This window comes from Geotrypetes seraphini, chromosome 4 (assembly GCF_902459505.1).
Source record: "Geotrypetes seraphini chromosome 4, aGeoSer1.1, whole genome shotgun sequence".
NCBI lineage: Eukaryota > Metazoa > Chordata > Amphibia > Gymnophiona > Dermophiidae > Geotrypetes > Geotrypetes seraphini.
The window spans coordinates 174,082,078-174,096,675 of record NC_047087.1 but is presented as its reverse complement, the minus strand read 5'-3'; the positions used below and the strand labels follow the sequence as shown (position 1 = coordinate 174,096,675).

Below are 14,598 nucleotides of genomic sequence, written 5' to 3'. Positions count from 1 at the left end.
TACCGATAAAAGCAAGAACACAATTCAAATTCTACTGTCTTTTATTCAAAATAACCCATGGCACTGCACCCAGCTACCTAAACAACCGTTTTTATTACTATCTCTCACCCAGAAGAAGGAGAACACTGAACCTCTTCTCCTACCCACCCCTTAATGGTACTCGACGTAAGAAACTTTACGACAACCTTCTAGGGACACAGGCAGCTAAAATTGACCCTACCATCTTAAAATTACTGATCAAAATAACAGACATAAAAGAATTCCGAAAAGAAATAAAAACTCTACTATTCAAAAAATATCTCCCATCACTCTAACCACCATCAAACACTTCTACAGTCTATATCATCAACATTAAGAAACCAACGTCATGAAATCATCAACATTATGTAACCACCTTCGCTTATAGTTATTTGATGTTACTCTCTACCCGATATAACTTGATTCAGTTGTTATGTACATCTTCTGTGATTTTGAATGTATTGTAATTATTTACTATTTACCTGCAATTTACTCTTCTACTATAATATACTCCACTGGAAATGTCCAGATATCTTCTAAATCAGTGATTCCCAACCCTGTCCTGGAGGAACACCAGGCCAATCGGGTTTTCAGGCTAGCCCTAATGAATATGCATGAGAGAGATTTGCATATGATGGAAGTGATAGGCATGCAAATTTGCTTCATGCATATTCATTAGGGCTAGCCTGAAAACCCAATTGGCCTGGTATTCCTCCAGGACAGGGTTGGGAACCACTGTTCTAAATTGTAATCCGCCTAGAACCGCAAGGCACAGGCGGAATAGAAATCTCTAATGTAATGTAATGTAATTCCTCACGGGGACGGGTGGGACTTTGGCGGGGACGGGTGGGGATGGGTGGGATTTCTGTCCCTGCGTAACTCTCTAAACTGAAGCAAGTCCTTATGGAAATAGGAAACTGATATTCTGGTCTCCACGGATGCCTAGAAATTCCTCAAAGCGGACCCCAAATTCACAGGACAGAGAACCCACCGGGAGGGACCTCACATAGTGCCGAATTTGTTGATAAGCATAGTGCACACCCAAAGCTGGAATCCTTCTAGCAATCAAATCCCCATAGGAAAGCAATGTTCCCCCCCTCTGCAAAATATGACATAATTGGAAAATACTCCTGCTTCGCTACCGGCTGAATATAGAAGGTGTGAGCCCTGGTGGAAAAGTGGCATTACACACCAATGGCATGAACACACTAAGATGTGGATCCTGCCCCCAATAGGAAAGAACATATTTCCATACTGCCCAAAGGGGACGGAACGGGTGGGCTGAGAGACATCTTTAAGCTGTGCATGCAAAAGGTACAGCAAGTGTAAAGGATAAAAATAGTCTTTCTCAAAGGTCACATCAGTAAAGAGATCAGTGTCCAACACCCAGTCGTGGATATGGCATAAAATTCAAGCTTGATTATAGAGCCTGAGATCCGGTGTACCCAAGTCTCCCCGAGCCCAGTGTCCTACCATGTTAACCCACCTCAGCTTAGGCTTCCTCCCTCCCCAAAAGAACCCAGACAGGAAGGAGTTGAAGGCTCGAATGTTTTTCTTCAAGAAGTATACCAGAAGCATCTGAAGAACATATAGGCTTACGCTGCCTTTGTTGTTGCTGCTGTTGTTTCTTTGGAGGCGGCCTTGAATAAGGTGCTGCCTTCTGAGGATAACGCCTCTGATAAGATGGAGGAGGTCTATAACTCTTACCAGTGGAAGGCTTCGGCTTCGGCTGAACTATGGAGGCAAACGATTTCTCATGCTCAGACAAGCGCTTTGTAGCTGCCTCAATCGAGTCATCAAACAGCTTATTCCCTTGACATGGGATGTTGGCCAGTCGATCCTGCAGATTTTGATCTATATCTACGGTGCAGAGCCAGGCTAAACAGTGTATCGCCACCGAGAATGCAGTGACCCTGGAGGATGAATACAGGATGTGTGGCGCGGTACTCAGAGAGACCCCCCAGGAAAGAGACCTGGGAGTACCGGTCGACAAGTCGATGAAGCCATCCGCGCAATGCATGGCGGCTACGAAAAGGGTGAACAGAATGCTAGGAATGATTAAGAACGGGATCAAAAGCAGATTGGAGAAAGTTATCATGCCGCTTTACCGGGCCATGGTACGCCTCCGGCTGGAATATTGCATCTAGCACTGGTCGCCATATATGAAGAAGGACACGGTACTACTCAAAAGGGTCCAGAGAAGAGTGACTAAAATGGTTGAGGGGCTGGAGGAGTTGCCGTACAGTGAGAGATTAGAGAAACTGGCCTCCCTTGAAAAGAGGAGACTGAGAGGGGACATGATCGAAACATTCAAGATAATGAAGGGAATTGACATAGTAGATAGAGACAGGTTGTTCACCCTCTCCAAGATAGAGAGAACGAGAGGGCACTCTCTAACATTAAAAGGGGATAGATTCTGTACAAAAGGAAGTTCTTCATCCAGAGAATGGTGGAAAACTGGAATGCTCTTCTGGAGGCTAATATAGGGTAAAATACCCTCCAGGGATTCAAGATAAAGTTAAACAAATTCCTGCTGAACCAGAACGTATGCAGATAAAGCTAGTCTCAGTTAGGGCACTGGTCTTTTACCTAAGGGCCACCGCATGAGCGGACTTCTGGGCACGATGGACCACTGGTCTGACCCAGTAGTGGCAATTCTTGTGTTCTTATGGGGAAAAAGATCATACGGAAAAGATGTATTCTTCCCATCAAACACAAAGGGTAAGCCCTTCCATCGCACCAATTGGGAGTGCATATCAGCCAACAACTTATTAATATTGGGACGATACATCCATAGTTAACTGAATACCCAAATAATGGAAAGAACCCTTCGCACATTTCAAAGGAAAGCCCGCCTCCCAAGTGCAGGGAAAGTGAAGAAGCCAAGGCCTCTGACTTCCCAAAGTTCAAGGCAAACTCCCGAGAAGTCAACATAGTCTTGCAGACTCTCCAAAAAAGTTGGCAATGACTGATGCTGGTTGGAGAAAAACCAGTAAGTCATCCGCGACCACCACTATCTTAGTGACTATCCCCCAGAGGTAATCCACTTATCTCCACATTCGCCTGAATTTCCCTAATCAAGTGGTCTAATGAGAGTATAAATAATGGCCTAGTCCTCCGATGTATTTTAAAGGGCACCGAAAGCGTCCCATTGATCCATATCCAAGCACCTGAATCACTGTATAACGCCTGGACTGTAGTGTAGAAGATTGGCTCCCGCCCATAAGCCTGAAGCACCGCAGACAGGTATCCCCACTGTACCCATTCAAAAGCATTTTCGGCATCAAAACTAATGAGCAAGGATGGTGTCCCATCCGTCTTCACCTTTTCCAAAGCCATCAGAATCCTATGAATGTCTTTGGATACTGGGCGGGCCCTCACAAAGCCCACCTGTTGCTCCTATATCAAGGAAGGCAAAACCCTCGCCAAACGATTAGCTAATACTTTTGCCAGAAGCTTAGTTTCAAAATTAAGCAAGTATATTGGTCTATAGGACTCAGGCAACGTCTGATACCTTACCGGGCTTCGGCAGCACCATGATCTGTGCCATGTTAAGATGTCGAGGCAGGAAGCCCTTCTCTACTCCCAGGTTTAATATCTCCGCGAGCAAAGGGGTAATCTCCTCCATAAGCAGTTTGTAAAAACTCAGCACGCAGTCCATCAGTTCCAGGTACCTTCCCCAAAGGGCCACCCCGAATATCCCATTCGACTTCATCAGAAGAGATAGGCAGCTCTAAGGAACTACGTTCCTGGTCATTCAATCTTGGCAAATCCACACTGTCCAGATAGACCGCCCCATCCAAGCCATCAGAAGGTGGAGCAGCATACAGGGACCCCAGAAACTGACCCATGATTTCACAAATATCCTTAGGTTTATGATGCAAGAGCCAATGAGAATCCTTTAACGGAGTAATACCCATCCACTCCATCCTAGGAGTGGCCAGCTGGGCCAGAAGGCGGCTGCTTTTATTGGCAAACTGGTATAATTTAAATTTATAATAAACTGAGACTTTAAGAGCCCCTTGATGTAAAAGCTCATTTAACTCCTGTTGCACTGCCAGCAATTGCCCCTTAAGGTGCAACACCCCTGAAATTCCAAACTGTTGCTGCAACTAGTCACCCTAAGTTCCAACTGTAAGACTGCATGGCACTTTCCATGCTTTTGGTGAGCCACGTAAGCCAAGATATCTCCCCTTAACATCGCCTTTGCTGCATCCCAATAGGATCATCGTGGTGTTCCTGATTATACTGTTGATAATCCTTCCATTTCCGAAGCAGATATTCCTGAAAGCAGGCATCTCTAAATAGATAGCAAGAAAATCTCCAACTACTCTGTTCCTCCCCAGATTCCCCCAACACCAATGCAACTGCACCCAAGCATGGTCTGAAATCTCAATAGGTCCCATTTCCACCCCTCTCTCCTCCGGGAGCAGACGACGAAAGATCAAAAGGAGGTCAATGCGGGAAAGGGTTGCATGTGACCAGGAGAGGTGGGAATAGTCCCGTTCCAATAGGTGCAGCACTCTCCATACATCCACCAGGTTTAAGTGAGTGGAAATCAGAGCAGGGCCTATAATAGCTGATGAGAAGAGGCAGATGGAGCTGCAAGCAGTCAACGCGTGGATGTGGTGCTTGTGTGAGGAAGAAGGATTCCACTTTGTGCGCAACTGGACGATGTTCTGGGAAAAGAGCAAGCTATTCAGGAAGGACGGACTCCACCTCAGCAGAGACAGAACAAGGCTACTTGTAAGCAACATCAAGAGAGAAGTTGAGAGGCTTTTAAACTAGGAAGAAAGGGAAAGCCGACAGTCGACCGAGAGAGAGAGTCGATGGTTCGGGAACCGGTATACCCGGAGGATAATGTTCAGGAAGATAGCGGGGAAGACTCACCGGATTGCAGGCAAAACAGACCGAAAGGGACACAAGAGGGAAGGAAATGCAAGAAAGGAACAGGCCGCAAACTAAAATGTATGTACACGAACTTCAAGGAGCCTTAGAAATAAGATGGATGAATTAGAAGCCATAGCACAAAAAGATAACGTTGACATCATAGGCATCACGGAAACATGGTGAACTGAGGAAAACATCTGGGATACAAACTATACTGCAGAGACAAGAGTGGCTCAAAAAGGTGGGGGCATTGCCATATACATCAAAGAGGGAATTGAATCTACTAGAGACAAAACACCACAATTGACGGATAAGTTAGTCTCTATGGGTCAAAATTCCGGGAATAAATGGCCTGGAAACGAAGATTGGCATCTACTACTGACCTCGAGGGCAGTCCAAAGAAATTGATGGAGAAATGACGGATGAGATTAAATGCAACTGCAAGGGAGGCAAGGCAGTTATCATGGGGGACTTCAACTATCCAGGAATAGACTGGAACCTAGGCACCTCCTGCTGCGTTAGGGAGACCAAGTTCTTGGGTGCTGTAGGAGATTGCTTCCTGGAACAACTTGTCAAGGAAAATACTAGACTTAATTCTAAATGGACTGCGAGGACCAGCACAAGATGTAGAAGTAGAAGGGACGCTGGGAAGCAGCGATCACAATATGATCAGCTTTGATCTGGACGCAGGGGAGAAACATCGGTCCAAAATGACAGCCACGGCACTGAACTTCCAAAAAGGGAATTACGAAGGGATGAGACTCATGGTAGGGAAGAAGATTAAGAAGAGGATAAGCACTGTAAAAACGCTAGAGCAAGCTTGGTCCCTTTTTAAGGACACAGTCAATGAGGCGCAAAATCTATATATACTGCGTATCAACAAGGGATCCAAGAGGAAAAAGAACAAAGAACTGGTGTGGCTCACTATAGAGGTGAAGGAAGCGATCAGAGACAAGAAAACTTTGTTTAAGGAATGGAAAAGGTAAAAAACGGATGAAAACTGGAACAAGCACAAACAACATCAACGCAGGTGCCTTAAGGTGGTAAAAGGGGACAAAAGAGACTAAGAGGAAAAAATAGCCAAGGAGGCGAAGAACTTCAAGCTGTTCTTTCAATATATTAAGGGGAAACGCCCTGCGAAGGAAACGGTGGGACCATTGGATGACCATGGAATAAAGGGAGCGCTAAAGGAGGACAAAGCAATCGCTGACAACCGAACACATTTTTTGCATTTATATTTATAGAAGAAGATTTACACAGCATACCGGAACCCATCAGGCTATATGCTGGAAACGAAGACGGAAAGCTGAGAGGATTGACGGTCAGTCTAGAGGAAGTATGTAGGCAGATTGATAGGCTTAAGAGCAATAAATCCCCGGGACCGGATGGCATCCATCTGAGGGTCATCAAGGAACTGAAAGGGACCATAGCTGAACTGCTTCAACTAATAGCCAATCTGTTGATCAAATCGGGAAAGATTCCGGAAGACTGGAAGGTGGCGAATGTTACACCGATCTTCAAGAAAGGTTTGAGGGGAGATCCGGGAAACTACAGATCGGCGAGTCTGACTTCGGTACCAGGAAAGATGATAGAGTCGCTGATAAAGGACCGCATCATTGATCACCTTGACGGACATGGGCTGATGAGGACCAGTCAGCACGGTTTTAGCAAAGGCAGATCATGTTTGATGAACTTGCTGCACTTCTTTGAGGGACTAAATAGACAGATAGACAAGGGCGACCCGGTCAACATTGTATATCTGGATTTTCACAAGGTGTTTGACAAGATTCCACATGAACGACTACTTCGGAAAATTGCAAGCCATGGAATTAAGGGTGAAATACTCACATGGATTAAAAATTGACTGGAGCATAGGAAACAGAGAGTGGGGATAAATGGACAATACTCGGACTGGAAGAGCATCTCGAGTGGGGTACTGCAGGGCTCGGTGCTTGGACCTGTGCTCTTCAATATCTTTATAAACGATCTGGACATTGGTACAACAAGTGAGGTGATTAAATTTGCGGACGATACGAAGTTATTCAGAGTAGTGAAGACATAGGGGGACTGCAAATATCTGCAATGTGACATAATCAGGCTCGAGGTATGGGCATCGACATGGCAGATGAGGTTCAACTTGGACAAGTGTAAAGTGATGCATGTCGGTAACAAAAATCTCATGCACGAATACAGGATGTCTGGGGCGGTACTTGGAGAGACCTCCCAGGAAAGAGACTTGGGAGTTATGATGACAAGTCAATGAAGCCTTCCACACAATGTGTGGCGGTGGCGAAAAGGATGAACAGAATGCTAGGAATGATAAAGAAGGGGATCATGAATAGATCGGAGAAGGTTATTGGAGAAGGTTATCATGCCGCTGTACCAGGCTATGGAGTACTGCGTCCAGCACTGGTCGCCGTATATGAAGAAGGACACGGTACTACTCGAAAGGGTCCAGAGAAGAGTGATTAAGATGGTTAAGGGGCTGGAGGAGTTGCCGTACAGTGAAAGATTAGAGAAACTGTGCCTTTTCCCCCTCGAACAGAGGATATTGAGAGGAGACATGACCAGGAAAGGTGCACGTTGCAGCTCTGGGTCTAGGAAGAGTACGAGACATGCAAATAACGCTAAAGGTGGCCTAGTTGCTATAGCAGGAATGTCCCCACTGAGACATAACAAACATACAACATGGAGGGCTATGTACGTCAACGCCCACAGTCTGGGAAACAAGATCCTGGAACTGGAAACAGAAATGATAAATGCCGACTTGGATGTGGTGGCGATATCTGAGACCTGGCTCACAGACTCCCACGGGTGGGACATGGTCATACCGGGTTACAACTTGCTTCGCCGGGACAGGGAGGGCAAAATGGGAGGAGGTGTAGCATTATATACTAAAGATGACATTAAAGTCACCAGAATCACAGATGTACGGTACACTGGGGAATCCCTTTGGGTAAATTTGGCCAGAGGGAAGGACAAATGCCTGTATCTTGGCGTAGTATACAGACCCCCAAGACAACAGGATGACCAAGATATGGAATTAATCGGAGATATAGAGAATATCACCTTGCGTGGGGACACAGTATTGTTAGGTGACTTCAACATGCCTGATGTGGATTGGGTCACGCTTTCCTCTGCTTCATGCAGCAGCAGGAGGCTATTGAATTCCTTGAAGGGAGCAAGACTAAGGCAACTAGTGTTGGAACCAACAAGGGATCAGGCAATCCTAGACCTGATACTTACCAATGGAGAAAGTGTCACAGAGGTCTCGGTGGGCGACAAATTGGCCTCCAGCGACCACAACATGGTATGGTTCAATCTCAGAAAAGGTTTCACTAAATCTACAACACTGACCAAGGTCCTTAAATTCAAGGACACAAACTTCAAAGAAATGGGAGACTTCGTTCACCAGGTGCTACAAAGCCAAACAGAAACCGATAACGTGGAAGAAATGTGGTCAACTATGAAAGCCACCATACAGGAAGCAACAAACCGCTATGTCAAATCGGTAAGTAAACGGAGTAGGAACAATAAGCCACAATGGTTCTCTACGGAGATCTCAGACCTCATCAAGGAGAAGAAAAAAGCATTCATCTCTTACAAACAATCAGGGAAACAGGACTCCAGGGAAATCTATCTAACCAAGTCAAAAACAGTCAAAACAGCAGTTAGGGAGGCCAAATTCCGAATGGAGGAGTCTTTAGCAAGGAACATAAAGAGAGGAGATAAATCCTTTTTCAGGTATATCAGTGACAGGAACAAGAACTCAGGTGGGATAGTACGCCTCAGGAAACCAGGGGGAGACTATGCAGAAACGGACTCGGAGAAAGCCCAACTGTTAAATGAATACTTCTGCTCAGTCTTCACCCGCGAGGCGCCGGGACTTGGTCCTCAGCTGCAGACAAGGGTTGACTTAGCTGATCCATTTAGTAATTTCGAGTTTACGCCCAGCATTGTCTACTGCGAGCTGTCAAAACTCAAGGTTAACAAGGCAATGGGGCCTGACAACCTACACCCCAGGGTGCTCAGGGAGTTGTGTGATGTCTTGGCGGAACCGCTATCCGCACTCTTCAATCTCTCCCTTAGTACAGGTGACGTCCCGTTGGACTGGAAAATGGCTAACGTCATTCCACTTCATAAGAAAGGCTCCAAGATGGAAACAGCAAACTACAGACCGGTGAGTCTCACATCAATAGTGAGCAAACTAATGGAAACTCTAATCAAACGCCAATTGGATACGATCATGAACGAGGAGCATCTACGTGATCCCCGTCAACATGGATTTACTAAGGGGAGATCCTGCCAATCCAACCTGATCGGCTTCTTTGACTGGGTGACGAGAAAGCTGGATGTTGGGGAGTCCCTGGACATCGTATACCTGGACTTCAGCAAAGCATTCGATAGCGTACCACACCGCAGGTTGCTGAGCAAAATGAGTTCTATAGGATTGGGCGACACGCTGACGAAATGGATTGGGAACTGGCTTGAGGGTAGGCTTCAGAGGGTAATGGTGAATGGCACCCCCTCCGAAACGATGGAGGTGATCAGTGGAGTGCCACAGGGCTCCGTCCTGGGCCCGATCCTGTTCAACATCTACATAAGAGACTTGGCAGAAGGTCTCCGAGGTAAAATAACATTATTCGCTGATGACGCCAAACTAAGCAATGTAGTGGCCAAGAGTACAACAGACAAAAACTCAATGCCCAACAACATGATGCACGACCTACTACTACTGGAGCGCTGGTCTAGGTCCTGGCAACTCAGCTTCAATGCCAAAAAATGCAAAGTCATGCACCTGGGCAGCCATAATCCATGCAAGACTTACACCCTAAATGGTGAGATCCTAACAAGAACTGAAGCAGAGCGTGACCTAGGGGTGATCGTCAGTGAGGACATGAAGGCTGCCAATCAAGTGGAGCAAGCTTCCTCCAAAGCAAGGCAAATCATAGGTTGCATACGCAGGAGTTTCGTCAGCCGTAAGCCTGAAGTCATTATGCCATTGTATAGATCCATGGTGAGACCACACCTGGAGTACTGTGTGCAATTTTGGAGGCCGCATTACCGAAAAGATGTGCTGAGACTAGAGTCGGTGCAGAGAATGGCAACCCGGATGATCGCGGGTCTCAAGGATCTCCCTTACGAGGAAAGGCTGGATAAGTTACAGCTCTACTCACTCGAGGAACGCAGAGAGAGGGGAGACATGATCGAGACGTTCAAGTATCTCAAGGGTCGCATCGAAGTGGAAGAAGATATCTTCCTATTCAAGGGTCCCACGGCAACCAGGGGGCACCCGTGGAAAATCAGGGGAGGGAAACTGCACAGTGACTCCAGGAAATTCTTTTTCACTGAGAGAGTGGTTGACCGCTGGAATAATCTTCCACTTCAGGTCACTGAGGCCAGCAGCGTGCCTGATTTTAAGGCCAAATGGGATATATACGTGGGATCTATTCACTGAGTTAGGTGGGGAAGGGTCATTGCGGTGGGCAGACTGGATGGGCCGTGGCCCTTATCTGCCGTCTATTTCTATGTTTCTATGAAATATTCAAGGTACTGAAGGGAATAGATTTAGTAGATAAGGACAGGTTGTTCACCCTCTCCAAGGTAGGGAGGATGAGAGGGTACTCTCTAAAATTGAAAGGGGATAGATTCCGAACAAACATAAGGAAGTTCTTCACCCAGAGAGTGGTAGAAAACTGGAACGCTCTGCCGGAGTCTGTCATAGGGGACAACACCCTCTAGGGATTCAGAACAAAGTTAGACAAGTTCCTGCTGAACCAAAATGTACGCAGGTAGGGCTAGTCTCAGTTAGATCACTGGTCTTTGACCAGAGGGCTGCCGTTTGAGCGGACTGCTGGGCACGATGGACCACTGGTTTGACCAAGCAACGGCAATTCTTATGTTCTTATGTCTCTTCCCATCCCAGAGGAGCGGACAAGCGGACAAGGATCCAATAACTCATTGAAATTCCCACCTACTATCATGGGCATCTCCCCAAAAGCTAAGGGTTGATTACGGACTTACCTAAAAAAGTAGGCACCAGGATTGTTGGGCGCATAAACATTAGAAAGGATCAGTGGCTTACATTAAGAGTAACAAGCTATAACATATAAGCCATTGGGGTCTTGCACCACCCGGTAGGTCTCCAGCTACACATCTTTCTGTATCAAGATAACCACATGCCCCTTTTTATGAACAGCCTACCGACTTTGTACGTAATTTGGCATGTTCCACGGACGTTAATCTGGTTTCCTGTAGAAAAGCTATGGTGGTCTGAGGATGGTTCAACAACTGTAAGATTTTAGAGCATTTAATTGGAGAGTGTATATCTCCCACATTCTAGGAAGTTAATTTAAATTCCAGAACTAACAAAGGTGGAACTCCCCTATGAGAACAGAAAAAGAAAAATAACTCCACTGTTGCAGCCAGAGGGCGTCCCAGCCACCAGCCCCCAGACCCAGTCATACCTTTCAGGTTGGCTATCCCTATACCAATGATGAAACCGCACCCCCAAACCCTCAACCCTCCCTTCACCCCTGGGAAACCCTGCACCATAAATGGCGCCACTCCCAGGAAACTAATACACTGTCCAGAGAGACAACAAAAGACCCAAGTCCCCTCACCAGTTTGTCCATCCGAACTCCCACATGTGCCCCCCACTAACATCCCAAAGAGAGAGAAAGCCAAAACTGGAGAACCCAATTAATAATTCATACCACCATCCATACCAATGCTTTTTCTGCCCTCCCAACCAATGCGCCATGCCCCAGTCACACCACCCTTACAACACAAACCAAGAACGCAGCATAGCTGGGGCGGACAGTGCCCATCCCACACATATAGCGAACAAGAAAGAGAAGAAGAAACTCCCTGAGAGAGGAAAATCAGGGAATGTCCCTGCAGCGCAGTCCTCCGCACCCTAGGACAGCAGAAAGCTAGTCTCAGAAGTTCTCCATTCACCAAACCAGTCCTTTACTGGGGGCAAAAAGTCTCCAGGGACATTCAAGCCGTTCCCTCTGATAGATGGTCATCCACAAATTTCTGAGCCTGATCCAAGGAATCAAAATAATGAAGTCTCCCCTGATGGATCACCTTGAGGCACACAGGATAAAGCAGGGTGAAGGATATCTGCCTCTGCACTAAGCAGGAACACAGGGGGGAGAAGAACCATGGAACCTGGGACACTTCCACAGAATAGTCTTGAAAGCAGAGAATCTGCTTATTCTCATGCAAGAGTTTACCGCCCTGTCTGTGCCCACAGAATCTCAACTTTATGGTAATAATTGAGAAAGCAGCATATCACCATTTGCAGTTTTCCCTGAGGTTCCCTTGGGTCCAATCTGTGTGCACGTTCAATGCAAAGAGGCCCCGCCACCGTAGATAGATGCAAAGATTCAGTAAGCCAGCGCTCCAAAAAGGCACCAATTGTGACTGTACATCCCACTTATACTCCAGCCAAAAGTTTGTGTCTCAGTCTTCACCTTCTGGTAGAGGTGTGTTATAACCCATCAGTGCTGTGCCGGTCTGGGGGGTCTAAAAGAAAGAAAATTAGCAGGTAAGAACCTAATTTCTCCTTTCCATAGACAATATTCACATGCTCTTGAAACTATATAGACTGGCACAAGTCCAAATGTTCAAGAACAGAGCCTAATGTTATGTAGACAAGGTAGCTCTGCAGTACTCCTGTCTAGTTCCAACTAGTACTCATATCTAATTAATTGTGATGTAACTATCGCAGGATTAATGTACTTGGTGAGGAAGTGGTCAGAGATGGGAATAACTAGTGAAATAATTAAATTTGCTGATGACATAAAATTGTTAAATCACAGGAGGATTGTGAAAAATTGCAAGAGGAGCTTGGGAGACTGGGCATCAAATTGCAGATGATGTTTAATATGAGTAAGTGCAAAATGATGCATGTGGGAAAGAAGACCCCAAACTATAGCTGTGTGATGTTGTGCGTGACATTGGGTTCTTTGTTAAGAGTCACTGCCCAGGAAAAGGATCTAGGTGTCATTGTTGAGGATACGTTGAAACCTTTAGTTCAATGTGCGGCGGCAACTAAGAAAGCAATTAGAATGTTAGAAATTATCAGGAAAGGAATGGAAAACAAAAATGAAAATGTTATAATGCCCTCATACAGGGCCGGATTAAAGGGTAGGCCCAGGAGGCTCATTCCTAGGGCTCAAAATTGTTAGGGGGGCCCCAGAGCCAGCATTAGGTGGCAAACAGGGAAGCTGCCCTGGGCCCCACAGTTCAAGGGGGTCCCACGATCAAGGCAGCTCACTTAGCTGCCATCAGCCCTGCTTTCGGCTGTGGTACCGCTAAACCGGATGGAAAAATGGTGCAGGACTTTTCCTCTTGCCTGAATCGCTTTAGGCTCTGCCGATCTTGATCCCGCCCCTCTCTGATCTGACTTCTGTTTTTGAGAGGCAGGATTGAGAACAGCGGAGTGAATAGCAGTGCAGGCATCCCCCCGGCATCAACGGTAATGTGGCGGCCCCCCCCATCAATGGCAATGCAGTGATCAGCTGAGTGGCTGCAGCAGGGATGCCCACTCCCTTCTGCCAGAACCTTCAGCCCTTCCTCGAGGTCCCATGGCAGGAGGGATGCCCACTCTCCTGCTGGAACCCCCAAACCCCCCTCAAAGTCCCATGGCAGAAGGGACGCCCACTCCCTCCTGCTGGCAGGCCCCCCCAAATCATGTCCAAAGTATTGTACTTAGTTCCCTGTAAAATTACCTCCATGCTGTTTGTATTTCCAAAGTATGAAGTTCATATAACTGTAATTTTCTGTTGCTTGAAGCAGTAAAAAAAAAACAAACCATCTTTTTTCTTCTCTCTAGGCTTTGTGACTGAAAACATAACTGCCATGTTTGAGGAACACCGAATCTGTAAGAATATTGACCTTTACGAAAGCATTCAGACTTTGGATTCCGAAGGCATATACCTGGAAGAAGAAAATAAATTCATCTTCACTAATGTCCTTGTTGGACACTCAGCAAAGGCTCGTTTCAAAATCATTAATGAAGGGAAAGTTCCCTGTGATGTGGCTCTCTCTGTCAAATCTCTCTCTGTCAAGGTTAGTATGTGTCTTGCTACAGAGGCAGAGATCTTTCTTTCTTACTACTACTTTGGAAATGTTTTGCAACTACACATTGCAGAATTGGTACAGAATCCCTTTGAAGCACAGAATTTACTTCTTGCTGTACAAGGGTTACCATATTTTCTTCTGCAAAACCCCAGACATATGACCCCCGCAACATTCTGCCTCCAGTCCCGCCCCCAGCCCTGCCCAGTTTAGCCTTCAGCCCCGACCCATTCTGCTCCAGCTTCACCCCCCACAGCCTCCTCTCTTCCCCGACAAATTCCAGTCGCATCTGGAGGGCCTGGAGCATTCATGGATGTGTGTGATATCATGCTCAGAGACCCTCCAGTTGCAGCCAGAGCTCATCGAAAGTCCATCCGGGAACCCAGACAGTCCTCTAAAAAGAGGACATGTCTGGATTTCCCCGGACGTCTGGTAATCTTATGCTATGCAAAACTTAGTAGGCCAGTGCCAAGGCCTTCCTGCAATGAGTAGCTCTTGCAAATTGATGTCAGGAGTGCTGTTCTTGGTACAGGGATTGAGTAGCACACTGATCACAGGCTACAAGAGCTGCACAACTCAGGATGGTTACAACACCAGAGG

The 14,598-nt window shown here is 46.5% G+C and overlaps 1 protein-coding gene across 6 annotated transcripts in view; it reads left to right on the top strand.

Moving 5' to 3' along the window:
• The window catches only part of HYDIN (HYDIN axonemal central pair apparatus protein), a 1,718,235-nt gene that overhangs the window by 1,361,728 nt on the left and 341,909 nt on the right, over positions 1-14,598 (top strand). For 5 of the 6 annotated variants that reach the window (XM_033943280.1, XM_033943278.1, XM_033943277.1 and 2 more), the window contains one exon: positions 13,754-13,989. The exons of the other annotated variant lie outside the window; for it this stretch is intronic. In XM_033943280.1, coding sequence (XP_033799171.1) covers positions 13,754-13,989 — 236 coding nt within the window. The remainder of the gene's footprint in view (positions 1-13,753; positions 13,990-14,598) is intronic. 6 annotated transcript variants of the gene reach the window in all.